Genomic DNA, 12,446 nt, shown 5'->3' with positions numbered 1-12,446 from the left:
AGTATCTGTGTGTTTGTCATCTTCTTCCTCTCTCTCTCACCTCTGCCATTTGCAAGCACAGCACTGAGCTGCAGAAGGCAGAGGGCTGCAGCGTGTCTCTTTCCTGCAGGTGAAGAGAGCAGCGGGGAGGAGAGCGGCAGCGGCTGTGAGTTCCAGCAGTGCTCCACGGAGTTCGAGTTCAACGCGACTGAAGTTACTGGCAACTCCAACAAGAGTGATAAAAAAGTGAACACTTCTGCCGCTCCCAGAGGCGGTTTATCACAAGCAGCCTTGTTCCTTAGCATTTTGGTCTTGGCCGTGCAAAGACAATGGAGATAATTGTGCAGCATAGGGAGAAAAAAAAAAGACTTTTATTATCAAAGTTAGAAGGCACCTGCTTTCACTTTTATACCATCTAGTGACTTTGCTTTTTAAGTTAATGGACAACAGTGTACAGTTTTTACTATGTTGCCACTGGTTTTAAGATACTGGTATTTTTTTCCCTTGCTATTCTGGGATTAACAGGAATGGGGCCTTTCTGTCTGTCCCGTTCACCAAGAGTCCATGATAGAGGTGGATAACAAACATGTATATACAAGCCTGTAGTTAGCTCTGCATTCGTCTTTATCACTTTTCTTTATTTTTTTTTTTTAATTTTATTTTATTTTATCACATTTCTTACGAGAAGAAGAAACCCACGGTCCTCTCTTGGCATGTGACAAGTATGTGTTTCTGAAACGAGGAATATCTGTACAGAAGCAGGTTTTATTTATCATGTTATCTTGTGGGGAAAAAATAATTACCAAATGAGCAGAAAACGTGTTTCATGTAGTTAACTTCCCATTTATCTGCCTTATGTTTAGTTGCCTTATCTGGAAAGAAGTGGAAGTGATTTGTCTTTCTGATGTGCTGAAAGAGAAGATGAAGGCGGAGCTGGTCAGTGTGCCAAATGCCCCTTTTGCCCACTTTGGTGGTAATGCCAGGAGCAGGTTGTGCTTTCTTTATGGCATGTTTGGTTAAAATGGAAGAGACTGCGGAGAATTCCAGATTCATGGATGCTAAGAAGAGTTATCGTGTCTTTCCCTGGACCTTTGCAATTAGCTGTAACTCGTGTAGGTCAGTTCCCAACATGCATCCCCCATGGGAATAAGGCATTAAACTTGTTCAGTTGGAAGCAACTTGTCGTGTCACAGACCCAAACGCCAACCTGTATCTTGACTGCAAATCTGTTAGATGAGCGCTGGATTAATTATCGTTATTATTATTTTAGGAGTACTTTGCTGAGGGCGAAGCAAAGAGAGGCTGCTGGTTTTGTTTTTGCAGCTTGGGTTGGGTGCAGAAGGGAAGGACCAGCCAGGCAGAGCTGCAATACTGCAGACGGATGGGGGCAGGAGCTGGCTGGGCTGAAAGTGCCCCTTTTTGGTGCCCAGGCACTGAGCGAGCAAAGCTTTCCAGCACTGCCTGAGATGCCCTTCTCTCTATCTGTGCATTTTGTGGTTGGAACAGCATAGTGGTGAACAGCGATTCAGTAATGAAAGAAACGTGTGTTTTTAAGGGAAGGAAAAAAAGGAAGAATTTAAGGAGTTTAGAGGGGGTAAAAATTAGTCTTCAAGAAGACTGAGAATTACTCTGCATGTCTCCTGCTTTAGGTATGGCCTTTAGGTCTGGCTGGGTGTTGGGATCCAGCCAGGAACTCAATCCGGAGAGAGAGAAGGTTTTCTGTATTCCAGCCTTGTGTTGTAAGGATAATTTTCTATTTTTATATTGAAGCATTAATTACTTGTTAGCTCAGGGTCAGCGTTATATTCAACTTTATTTTCACACCAAATTTCTGCAAAGCTATAAAGATGAAGTATTCTTGGCCGGTGGAAACAATCCTGGAGGCTTAATTTTGCTAGAAGTAGCCCGTTATTTATTAAAACATGATGTTAGTGGGGTAGGGATATTCTGGCTATTTTTCTTTAGAAAATAAATCACGGAAGCATAAACCTGAAAAAGTTATAAATTTATGTGTGGGAAAAAATGGATTGTAAATAGCTGAGTTGCCTTGCGAGGAATTGGAAAATGTGCTGATACTTAGAAACTACCTCAGTTCTGAGGAATTTCCTTTCTAGCTTTGAGTGCTATTACATTTACATGGTAGAAGTGAATCTGGTCTCCAATATGTAGCTGAAAGAGTTATCCCTATAGACCTTGTTAGATTGTTTTTAATTTAGAGGGTTGAACTACATCCAGCTGTTTTCTTTCAGCTAAAGTTCCCTAACAAAGAGAATTTCTGAATTAAATATTGCTGATGGTTTCCATGACTTTTACTGATTTGTTTGGTTTCATGGCATTTTTTTCTGATTGCCCTTTAATTATTTAAATGGCTCTAGCCATTTGAATTTTAACCCTGAAATAAACAAACCTTAGATGCACTACCATTGTAAATATACCACGCTAAGGTCTGACTGGATAACCCTTCTGGCTTATACCCAGCTGGCAGGCCGGCAAAGTTAAAGGAAGAAAAAAATATATATATAAATTAAACTTCTTCAGAGCTCAGCGAATGGTGGAACAAAAGGCCTTGTGTTCAGAGTGGCTGACTTTTCCAAGATCTCAGTTTTTTGGCATAAGTGTTCATCTGTCAGAACCTCGCTTGTAAATTCTCCTGCTTAAAGAACGTAAAGAAGAACGTTTCTGACCTTACATTTATCGTTTTACATCTAATTGCTTACTAATTATCATTCGCTAGCGTGGTAAAAGTGGACAATGCAAAGACCTGAGGTGTGTTTTAAACGTGTCCAGCTGATGCTGTTAGCAGCGCAACCATCCTCTGCTACATCAAGGACAGATTTGTCACCTGGGGCTACACGAAACAAGAGTAAACATCAATGTAGGATGATCAAAAGTTGTGTTCCTGCTTTTATTTTGGGTTTGTGTGTGAAATCGGCTCTCTGACATGAGCCTGTAAACTAAACCATACGGGTGGGACTGAGGCAGGCTGCTGGCTGGCCGGAAGGCATCTGCTCCATTCCTTCCAGTGTTTCTTGTTTCCACGTAGCCATTGCCATTATGGCCGTGCTTTAAAGAACAATTCCCATGCATAAATTAATTATTGAAATGAATGAAGTACTAGTGGGCTTCAAAAGAGAAGATGGTGTACTTCCAGAGTTGGAATAAAGAATCCAGTGAGAGGAGCTGCTGTAATTTTGATTATTTCCGAATCCTGATGGTGCTGAACTTTCCCTTGCCGCCCTCTTGTTGCTTTAGGTGAATGCAAGACCTCTTCCTCAGTGCTGGCTCCTTGCTCACACTAACATCTGGTATCAGGCACTTCAGAGCAAAGCATGTAAAAAAACAAAACCTTCAATTTCTTTGGATGCTTTTAATGTAGTGTGTCCTACCTTTGGCCCTGTTTGTCACCCTACCAGCGCTGCTGACACCCTCTTCCTTCCTACCTCCCTGCTGTGAAAGTGGTGATGCACGCTCTGTGCCTGACCTCATGTCATTTCTGCTGCCTTGGCTCACTGTCTTTGCTTTCTAGCACCAACCTCAGCATTTCTCACCTGTGGAATGCCCACTTGCTGGCACATCCCTATCCTGGGAGCAGCAGATGGGCAAGTCCTGCCAACACAGGAGCATCTCGGGGATGCTGAGCAGCGAGGGATGATGCCAGCGGGAGCTGGAGGGCATCATTGCTGCTGCAAGCCTGAACATCCGTCTCCCATGAGAAGAAAACAAATGGTGTCTTCTTTTTGCAGTCTCACTCCTGGTTGGTGAGGATCGCACCACAAGGTGGGATTTGTGACCAAGGGCGAATGCCTCTGGGTCAGCCCTGTCCCATGCTGTCCTTACCAGTGCCCCTAGCCTTGGTGCTGCTGTCTCCCTGTCCTGAGCAGTTGTGCTGCATTCCTTAGTGGCATTTTCTTTCACACGGCAATGATTTAATGATTTAAGGTGATCCCTATCTGCAAGATATATGTTGACCAATGATTGTGTAATAGTGGAGTGTTTCTTGGACCACCTGAACATAATCCAGCCTCAGTACTAACAGTTCATGATAACAGTGTTCCAAGCACCACTTTATTTTGCTTTTGTTTTGCTGCTGTGTTTGGGTGGGGGATTTTTTGTTTGCTAGTTTCTTTTTTGTTGTTATATATTTTTAATCCTCTGCTGTGGCTTGTCTGAGGGCATGTAGCAGTGTAAATTGCTTGGGAAGACACAGCTCTTTACGGGCTAGCTGTAATTCTGGGTCAAGTGTGCTTAAATTGCTGTAATTTGTATCTAATGGATTACATGGATTGAGAGCCCTTTTATAACTGTTGGAGCAAGGAGGGGCTGCCTGCCTGGAGAGAAGGGGAAGGCATTCTCTTTGTCCCTCTCCTCTGAAAGGGACCTTCCCCTTTGGCAGCCGTGGTTTGGGCAGCCTGCCGAGATGGGGCCTGGGAGGAGATGTTAGCCATACCTAGCAGGTGGTGCAGAATTACCAGGTAACAAATGCACATTTAGACCCTGCATGTGACCCCATGCAGAGGCTGCTGGCAGTGCATTCCAGTGCTGCCTTGCTCCCCCTCCCCCATCTTCCTCCCTCTGGGTGCTGCATTTCTGGAACTTGCTCTGCCTTGATTCCCACATCCCCTTTGGGATCCCTCCAGCCCACTATCATTCACCTTGTCTCTTGTTTCTGTGTTTACTTGGCTGGTTTTTCCCACAGTTCTTTGCCGAGGATCCTCTTGTTTTTGTCACTTCTGCCACAACACGTCTCCTTTTAACTCCTAACCATAGAGCTCTGTACCTGTTAAAACAAAGAGCTTTTGTATTCTTCCCAAAGCAGCTCTCAAAACCTGTTCTTGTTGCACTGTTCATAAGCCAGTTTCCCTTGGAAGCTCAGGACGGGCTGCGCTGTTGGGAAGGGCAGCAATCAGCCGACAAATCTGCTTGAGGTTTTGGTCCAGCAATGCCCACCGTGGTTAAAGCAGCTCAGGGCTAAGGATGGAGAGGACCCTGGGGTTGTACCCCTGCATCAGTGCTGGATCTCCAGTAAAGGATGAGCGAGATGATAGGAGAGTTTTGCTCTGAAAGGAGGCTCGTTTGAAATCAGCGCTCTGCATACCTTGCTTTGCATCGTCGTTCATCTTCATGCCCTGCTGCGCTGTCTCCTGCTATGTGTGCCATTAATTCCCGTAATCTGATGCAAATCAATATGCTAAAACCCTCATTAATTGGGTTACTGATTTATACTAATGAGACTTAAAATCTCTGAGAAGGTTGAGGGTATTTGTTCCTCCTCTAAATGGCCCGAGGAGCTATTGTCAGCCCCACAATGCCTGGCCCTTGGCTGGGCTGCTAATTGCCTCGTGACTGTATTTGCATCAACATAATGGTGAGGATGTTAGCGGGAGTTAAGACATCCCATCTTTTCCTTGGAGCAGGGAAATTCAGGATTAGCGGTGTGGAATGCTGCTGCCCGCATTGCTCACAGCCCCATTGTGTAGGGTGGCCGCTCTTCACCTACCATCCGTGTCCATAGCTGCTTCCATCATCTGAATTTTTCTCTGAGCTTTACAAGTCAAGCTGTAAAATGAGACCTGCCTGCAACTTGGCACATCAGAAATTGGCCAGGCTTCGTTTTTTCTTCCTCCTAGTGGGAAGAACCGGTGATTATTTTTAGAAGAAATTGTTTTGTCTGTTAAGTTTAATGGGTTGAAATGCTGTTCCGGCATTTGCAAGACTTCAGAACAGCTTTGCTGAAAACCCCATTTAGCATCATCAATAATCCAGTAAGGCCAAGGATCCCCAGGGACAGGCCACTAAGACAATAGCTGAAGCCTTACATTTATAAAGCTAATTGTTGTACATGCTCAGCCGTTTCCCCAACACACGTGGGGAACAGTGCCACACACGTTCGCTGCTCTGTGCAAGAAGTGTGTCTGAGGGCTGTGAAGTCTACAGGAGGCTTTTCAGTGATGTTAACAGGAGCTGCATCTGCATTTCCAGGGACTTTTATCTAGGCAAGGTCATAGAGATGTATTAACGGTGCTGTTTCAGTAGAAAAACTGTTCTGATTTAACAAAGAAGCTGGTTTTCTATTTGTTTTGTTCGTTAGTTGCCTTTTTTTTCTCCTTTTTTCTTATTTTCCTTTCTGTGCCTTCATTTAAAGCCCCATGATGGAGCGAGTATGTATCAGAGCTGGAACGGGCAATCCCACAACCATCTGTGCCTTTATGGCTGGGCTTTGGAGGCATTTCTGAGTGCATTTGTCTTCAAACCACCCCACTAAGTTTGGGGTGACTGCTTACCCTACCCTGGTTGCAGGTAAGGAGTTTTGTGCTCTGGTGCACAAGTGGGTTCGTGTAATAAAGCAAAAAGCACCTCCTCCAATAGGACCGTCTCCTACTGAAGCAGTCCTAAATGAGTTTGTTGCTGGCTCCGGATTTTCCATGCTTTCTTTTGAGGACGTTCCAGGTAAAACGTGTCAGGGAATGAGAGGAGGCACTGAGTGCTGGGAGGCACTGAGTGCTGGGAGGCAGCGGTGCCTGCATGGCTGGGGCGAAGGTGACGTTTGGCTTCGTTTCTGGCTTTGTTTCTTTTGCTGTTTCCATGGGGAAGAAAAACAAGAATGCCCACATTTGGAGAAGATTTAAAATACAAAACTGCTATTTATTCGTTATGAGGATGTTGGGATGTTTGTGCCTTCAGAAACGTTAGACTTTGTTATCAAATAAGTATTTGTTGCCACAGAGTAGTGGGATTTGGGGGTTTGAGCAGGGGTGGTTGGGGAGCAGTGTGTATGCAGGAGAGCAGCTCCCCACAGGCAGCCAAGGGCCGAGAGGGGACAGATTACAAAGACGCTGTTGTCTTTGACAGAGGTCTTCCAGAGCCTCGTTGTCTGAAAATAATTAGCCAAACAAATTAGGTGTGTTTTATTCCCTGTGTATTTCATGCTGAATAACTCTGACATTTGGCTTCCTAGCTAAATGGTAATGTATACACTACAGACAGCTCTGCTGGGCCTTTGGTGACCACCCCAGCATCACTCCTACTTGTGGCATCCTCCAGATGATTGCAGGACTGAGGCTTCTGGAAGGGAAATCTTTCCCATGCATGGAGAATTAGGAGAAAGTTCTTCTCTGAGAGAGCAGTGAGGTGTTGGCAGAGAGTGCAGGGATCACCATCCCTGGAGGTGCTCCAGAGTCATGGGGATGTGGCACTGAGGGATGTGGTGATGGGCATGGTGGGGTGGGTTGGGGTTGGACTTGAGGATCTTGGAAGTCTTTTCCAACTTGAATGATTCTGTGGTGCAGTGATGCTATGAGTTGTGTACAGCCATGAGCAAACCTGAGTTTATACCTGTCCTGATGCATGCAGGTTGTATTCCATCCTTGGATTATTTTCAAAACCATTAAAGGGGAAAAAACCTTCCTCCTCTCCCCCTTTCACACTCCTACTGGTCAGGCAATACAAAAAGCAACAAAATGGCATCTCCCCCACAGCAGTGACAGTCAGAGCTGTGCAGGAACCTTTCCTGATGAAGGCAGGGATATGGGGGACCCATGCGAGCAGCCCCAAGCACTGGCAGCAGCTGCAGCTTGGCCAATTGCAGGCAGTGGTTTTGTAGCTCTGCTGGCCCCGCACCGAGACAGCCGAGTGGTTTTAACAAGAGCATGTAAGTTAAAACTGGTTTTCTCCTTTTGAAATTAGGGGCAGACTACGGCTGTTCAGGTTGCTGTTTTAACTGCTCCAGATGTCAAGCACAGCTCAGCCGAGATCAATGCGTAATCCAAAGGAAATACTACTAATTTCAAAGGAATGTGGTCAATATTTAAATGTTTTGGATCTTTTTAACGTGTAGACGGTGGTAGTGGTCTGGCTGGGCTTATTAACTCTACTTTTGCAGCAGTGATTCCATTAGCATGAATTAATGTCTATTAACATTATTGATTTTCATTTATTTTAACACACGGGCCTGTGACGGTATTAATTATTTCAGACATTCTCCAAGGCTGTGGTGAGTCAGAAGCTTGTTTAAGGCCTGATCCCACAAGCTTTTATCCCTCCAGTTGCTACTTAAGCCCTGACTTTGCTCCAAGTCTATGGAGCGGCTCCTGCTGCCTCCAGCAGCGCTGGGGCTGAGCCCATGCCTGTCCCCCTCCTACCCCATGCCCTGTCCATGCATGGCTTAGGTGAGTTTAACCCACCACTTCCCAAAAAGAAATCATCCCCCTAATTGGGTGTGCAAGCACAGGGAGACAGCGCTGTTGTCAGCCTTCAGTTGAAAGTGGAGTAGATCTGGCCTCCTATTAAATGGTTCCCAAATCAAGCCCAGGTAAGCTTCTTTTTTTCCCCTTCTTGACTTTTTGTGTCTATGAGACACACCAGGGCATTTGCACTTTGTAAGGTGAAGAGGAGCAGTGCAGCCTGTGTCTTTTTTGGTGACAGAGCTTTCAAATTTTTTTCATACCTTTAAATAAATCCATCTCCTTTATTCCAGGTTGAGCACAGCAGCTCAGCAGCACATTGGGGGAGAGAGCTATGTGTTAGGGAGCGAGAAAAGGACCTGTTTGTCAGCAAAACAAGAAGCTGATGACTTGTTTTCTTCACAGGCTCTGCTTCCAATGGCTGTTGAAGTATTTTGCTCACAGAGGTCACACATTCTTAGCAAAGAATGGTGGCTTTTTTGGTAAAAATATTTTTAAAAGCCGAGTGATTTTCATTAAACAAAAAGAAAAGAAGAAGTTTGAAATCGTTGGTGAAAATTACAATCAGATGAGATGTATTTTTGGAAAGAGTAAAAGCTCAGGAAAAACACAACCCCCGGTGCAAGAAGATCTTGGTCTGCGTCAGAGAATGCGCCCCATAAAACAAACCCTTTAGTTCCTTTGTCTGCAGAAACCTCACCCTTTGTTCGTGCCTAAGAAAAATGTTTCTTGTTACTGAGAGTGTGTTTGTCTTGCATGAAAAAATGTTTCTGTGGGAGATGTTTTGCATTCGAGTGACGCCAGAGAGCCAAAACGTTGAGCTGTGTTGGCCGTAAGACCGCAAGCTGATGAAGCTGGAACAATTAAATTGAAACCCTTTGGGGAAATGAAAGGATTTCCCCTCCCTCTCGAGGCAAGTGGGGCTTTCTGCATAATGCCAGGCTCTTCTTTGGTGGGAAACGATCCCGGGTAGGCGATGTTTGAGGCTGCGTAGATGTGCACCGCAAGGGCTGAGCACCACAGGACGGAGCCTGGTGGCACTGCTGGCCCCAGCTGGGAGCACATCTGGGACGCACATCTGGCGCTGAGCAGCCCGTCTGCCCGCAGACACTGTGCTATTTCTGCCTCCATGCACTAGATGGCATTGCCAACTTAGCTAAGGGGAACGGGCTGTGCCTGAGGGCTGGCAGAGGGCTGTGCCAGCCACCCCGTGGGCATCGTGACATCACTGCCCTCAACTACAGCATCCTTTTGGGTTGGGTCGTTGCCTTTTGCTGTCTACAACTACAGCTTTGCATCAGCCCTCAAAACTCTGCTTCGGTGCTTTCCTGGCTGTGTGTGCTGGGCTGGGATTGGTGACCGGTGCTGATGCATGAAGATCTGTCTGGGCAGTGTAGTCGAGTGATTTTAACCTGGTTCCTTAGAAATGGAGCTTGGTGCTGAATGTCTGGCATGTCTTGATAACAGGAACTGTAAGCCTGTGCACCTTCCAAATCTATCACTTGCTCCTTTCACTCTGAGCTTGTTTTAAGGACCAAAGGTATTTGTAGTTATTTCTGTGCTCCTCTATGTCTGCCTGTATCTGCGCTCCAGGGTGTGCAGTCTGTTATCAGAACAGCTGGAGCTCTGTAGTGCACACTGGGTGTTTGGGCTCTGAGCACTTCTAGCCCTGCCAGAGCAAAAAACCCTTGTAATATAGAGACTTGGTGACACAGCACTGCTTTGCAGACTTGCAAACTGCCTTTCTCCTGCATGTGAGTGAGCGTTTGGTTGTAAGGAGAGCTGCTCACACCACTTAGTTGGGGCATTTTGATTTGCATGGATGCCGAGCTGGCTGCCTTGCCTCTCAGTGCAAGGCTCTGGGCAGAGCTGCTCTTGGAAAGTGTGCACTGGTGTGCAGCTGAGCTCCCTGGAAGAGGAACTTGGCCTCAGAGTGTTGTTTGGGCCATTGTAGTGCTGTCAGTCATCGATTCCTGGTTTCATGCCTTGTTTTGCATGAGATATATTTTCTATGATCTTTGGCTCCGTTACGCTCTCAGAGACATAAAACTTTATCTGCAGCAAAGAACGAAGACAGCTTTGAGCTGCATTGTATTTTTTGGCTTTTTTTTTTTTTTTTTTTCCCTCCAAGCAAAGTGGAAATGCTGATTGTCTTAGCAAGTGAAAAATCTGCTATCATGAAGAATATAAATTTACCTTTTCCCCCCCCATCTGTTTCAAAGCTCACCAAGAATACAATTCAGCCCTGGGTGTTCCTATGGACCTGGGTAAGGTGACATGCTCAGAGAACCAAAACATCTGTATCTGGGGCTGTGGTGTGGGCAGGAAATGTGCATTTTTACTGCACGCTCAGGAAAGGAATCTCATTAGATTCATGTGATCTCAAAGCAATTATATTCCCAAAAAACAAAAGCAGGCCTCAAGCAGTGCAGCATATAAGGCAATGAACATACTGGTTCATCATCTCTACTGTCCTTCTTAGTTGGATGTGTTGGGACTGTGTGTATGGTAATAATCCTGGAGACTACAAAAGTGAGTACGTGGTTGCAGAGTATCAGAGGTCTTCAGCTTTATTAAAGGGGATGGTTATTCATAGAATCATAAAGGTTGGAAGAGACCACTAAGATCATGTAGTCCAACCATCATATGCATGAACTTGGAGCACCGGTGTCCAGATATCACCAGTTTAAGGTCTCTCTGAGCTGTGTTTGTCTGCTGCATGAATAAGTGCAACGCTTATCTTTACAACTAAAACTGTATTTAGCTGGCCCTTGCTCTTCCAGGATTGGCTGTTTTTGTTTCACACTGCTCATTAAAGTATGGAGGTCTTGAGAAAATCTTTCAATGAGGGTTGCTTCTGCATGACTATGTGGTGGCTTTGTTTGGAGGAGAAGGCCAGGAACACTTCCTTAAGTCTACCTAAAGCCTTCCCATGTAGCCAACATAGCAGTTCCTTTGGCTGCATGGGGTGTGCTGTTGGTGAAGCCTGGTGTAATTCTGAAAGGCTGCAAAACTACAATGTTCTCAGCCTATAAAAGACCCGGCTCACCACAGTGGCATAAGCAGGCAAGAGGTGAGCTGTGGTCTTTACGCGTACTGGGGGAATTGCTGTGTTGTGGCTGCAGAGCCATCTCTGCCTCCAGCTGGGTGCTGACATAGGTGCCTTCATAACAGAATTAATATCTAACAGCATGTTTCAGGATGTGCTGAAGTCATGATCTGTCTTTCAGTTGTGAGCTCTCACTTAAAATTACGGCTAAGCCTGTGCTGTTTGGTATCTAGGTGAAGGTTTGATTATCTAGTGAGAAAGAAAGAAAAAACCCCGAGCATATGGTTCTGAGCAGCAGGTTTTATCTCAGTGGATTTTGTTTGTAACCTCCTTGTGGAACTTAACAGAAAATTAGATCTCTGTCACTGAATTCTTAAAGGCATTAAAAAACACTATGGAGAAGATCTTACCTTCCATCAAACTCCACTCCAGTGACTTTTAAAGAATGCAGCTGTTTCACTCTTTGAATTCTTTCAGACTTTTCCACGGGGGATACTTCTCGTTTTGCAAGCAGTTTCCCATCAACTCAATGTGTGTGTGTTTGGGGGGGGAGGGAGAGGGATAGGAAAGGCATTTTGTCTTGGGGAAAATCTCATGCACTCAGCTGGAGCCCCTTCCTGCAAAGCTGCTCTCCTGAGGCCCAAGGAGCTGCTGCAGTTCCCATGGCTGCTCCTTTGCTCTGTGTGCTGGGGGATTGAGAGTGCCCCCCTGGGCACAGACAATGTGGTCACACCGTGCTGTGTGTGCAGGAGTAGTGCTGGTGGGTTCCCAGGGCCCAACTTCCCAAGGAAGTCAGGCTGCAAACCTCCTCCGTGCCCCACAAATGGCAATGTTTACAAAAATAAGTAAAAATAAAAGGAAAAGAAATATTGCATGAAATATGTTTAGCGTTTGTTTGTTTAGCTTTTGTTTTGGCTGGTGATGTCTTTCCATCTGAGAAAGACCCCTCTAGGCGAACATTGATGGCCCAGCTATGAGTGATGGATAAACATCCCTCCTCTTTCCATGACCACCCGCACCTACCCTGGCAATCAGACTCCCCTTTGAAAAGCTGGCCATTTTGTCTTCAGTTTTGCCATACCTGGTCCTAGACCAAATGATAGTTGTTTAGAGATCTGGTTTAGGTCCAACCAAGTGGCTTGGGCAAGAGAAGAAGTACAATGTGCTTGCTCCAAGGGAAAGGTTTTTTGTTGTTGTCCTCCAAGCTGCGATGCCTGGTCGTGAGGTGGGATGTTTTG

At 45.6% G+C, this 12,446-nt stretch overlaps 1 protein-coding gene across 1 annotated transcript in view; it reads left to right on the top strand.

Annotated features, from left to right (window-relative positions):
- The window catches only part of GPC4 (glypican 4), a 64,176-nt gene extending 61,018 nt beyond the window's left edge, over positions 1–3,158 (top strand). Inside the window, exon 9 of the mRNA XM_015860354.1 lies at positions 110–3,158. Coding sequence (XP_015715840.1) covers positions 110–318 — 209 coding nt within the window. The 3' untranslated portion in view covers positions 319–3,158. The remainder of the gene's footprint in view (positions 1–109) is intronic.
- Positions 3,159–12,446: the final 9,288 nt, after the last annotated feature.

Source organism: Coturnix japonica, chromosome 4 (assembly GCF_001577835.2).
Source record: "Coturnix japonica isolate 7356 chromosome 4, Coturnix japonica 2.1, whole genome shotgun sequence".
In the NCBI taxonomy this organism is placed as follows: domain Eukaryota; kingdom Metazoa; phylum Chordata; class Aves; order Galliformes; family Phasianidae; genus Coturnix; species Coturnix japonica.
This window is presented reverse-complemented; position numbering and strand designations above follow the sequence as displayed.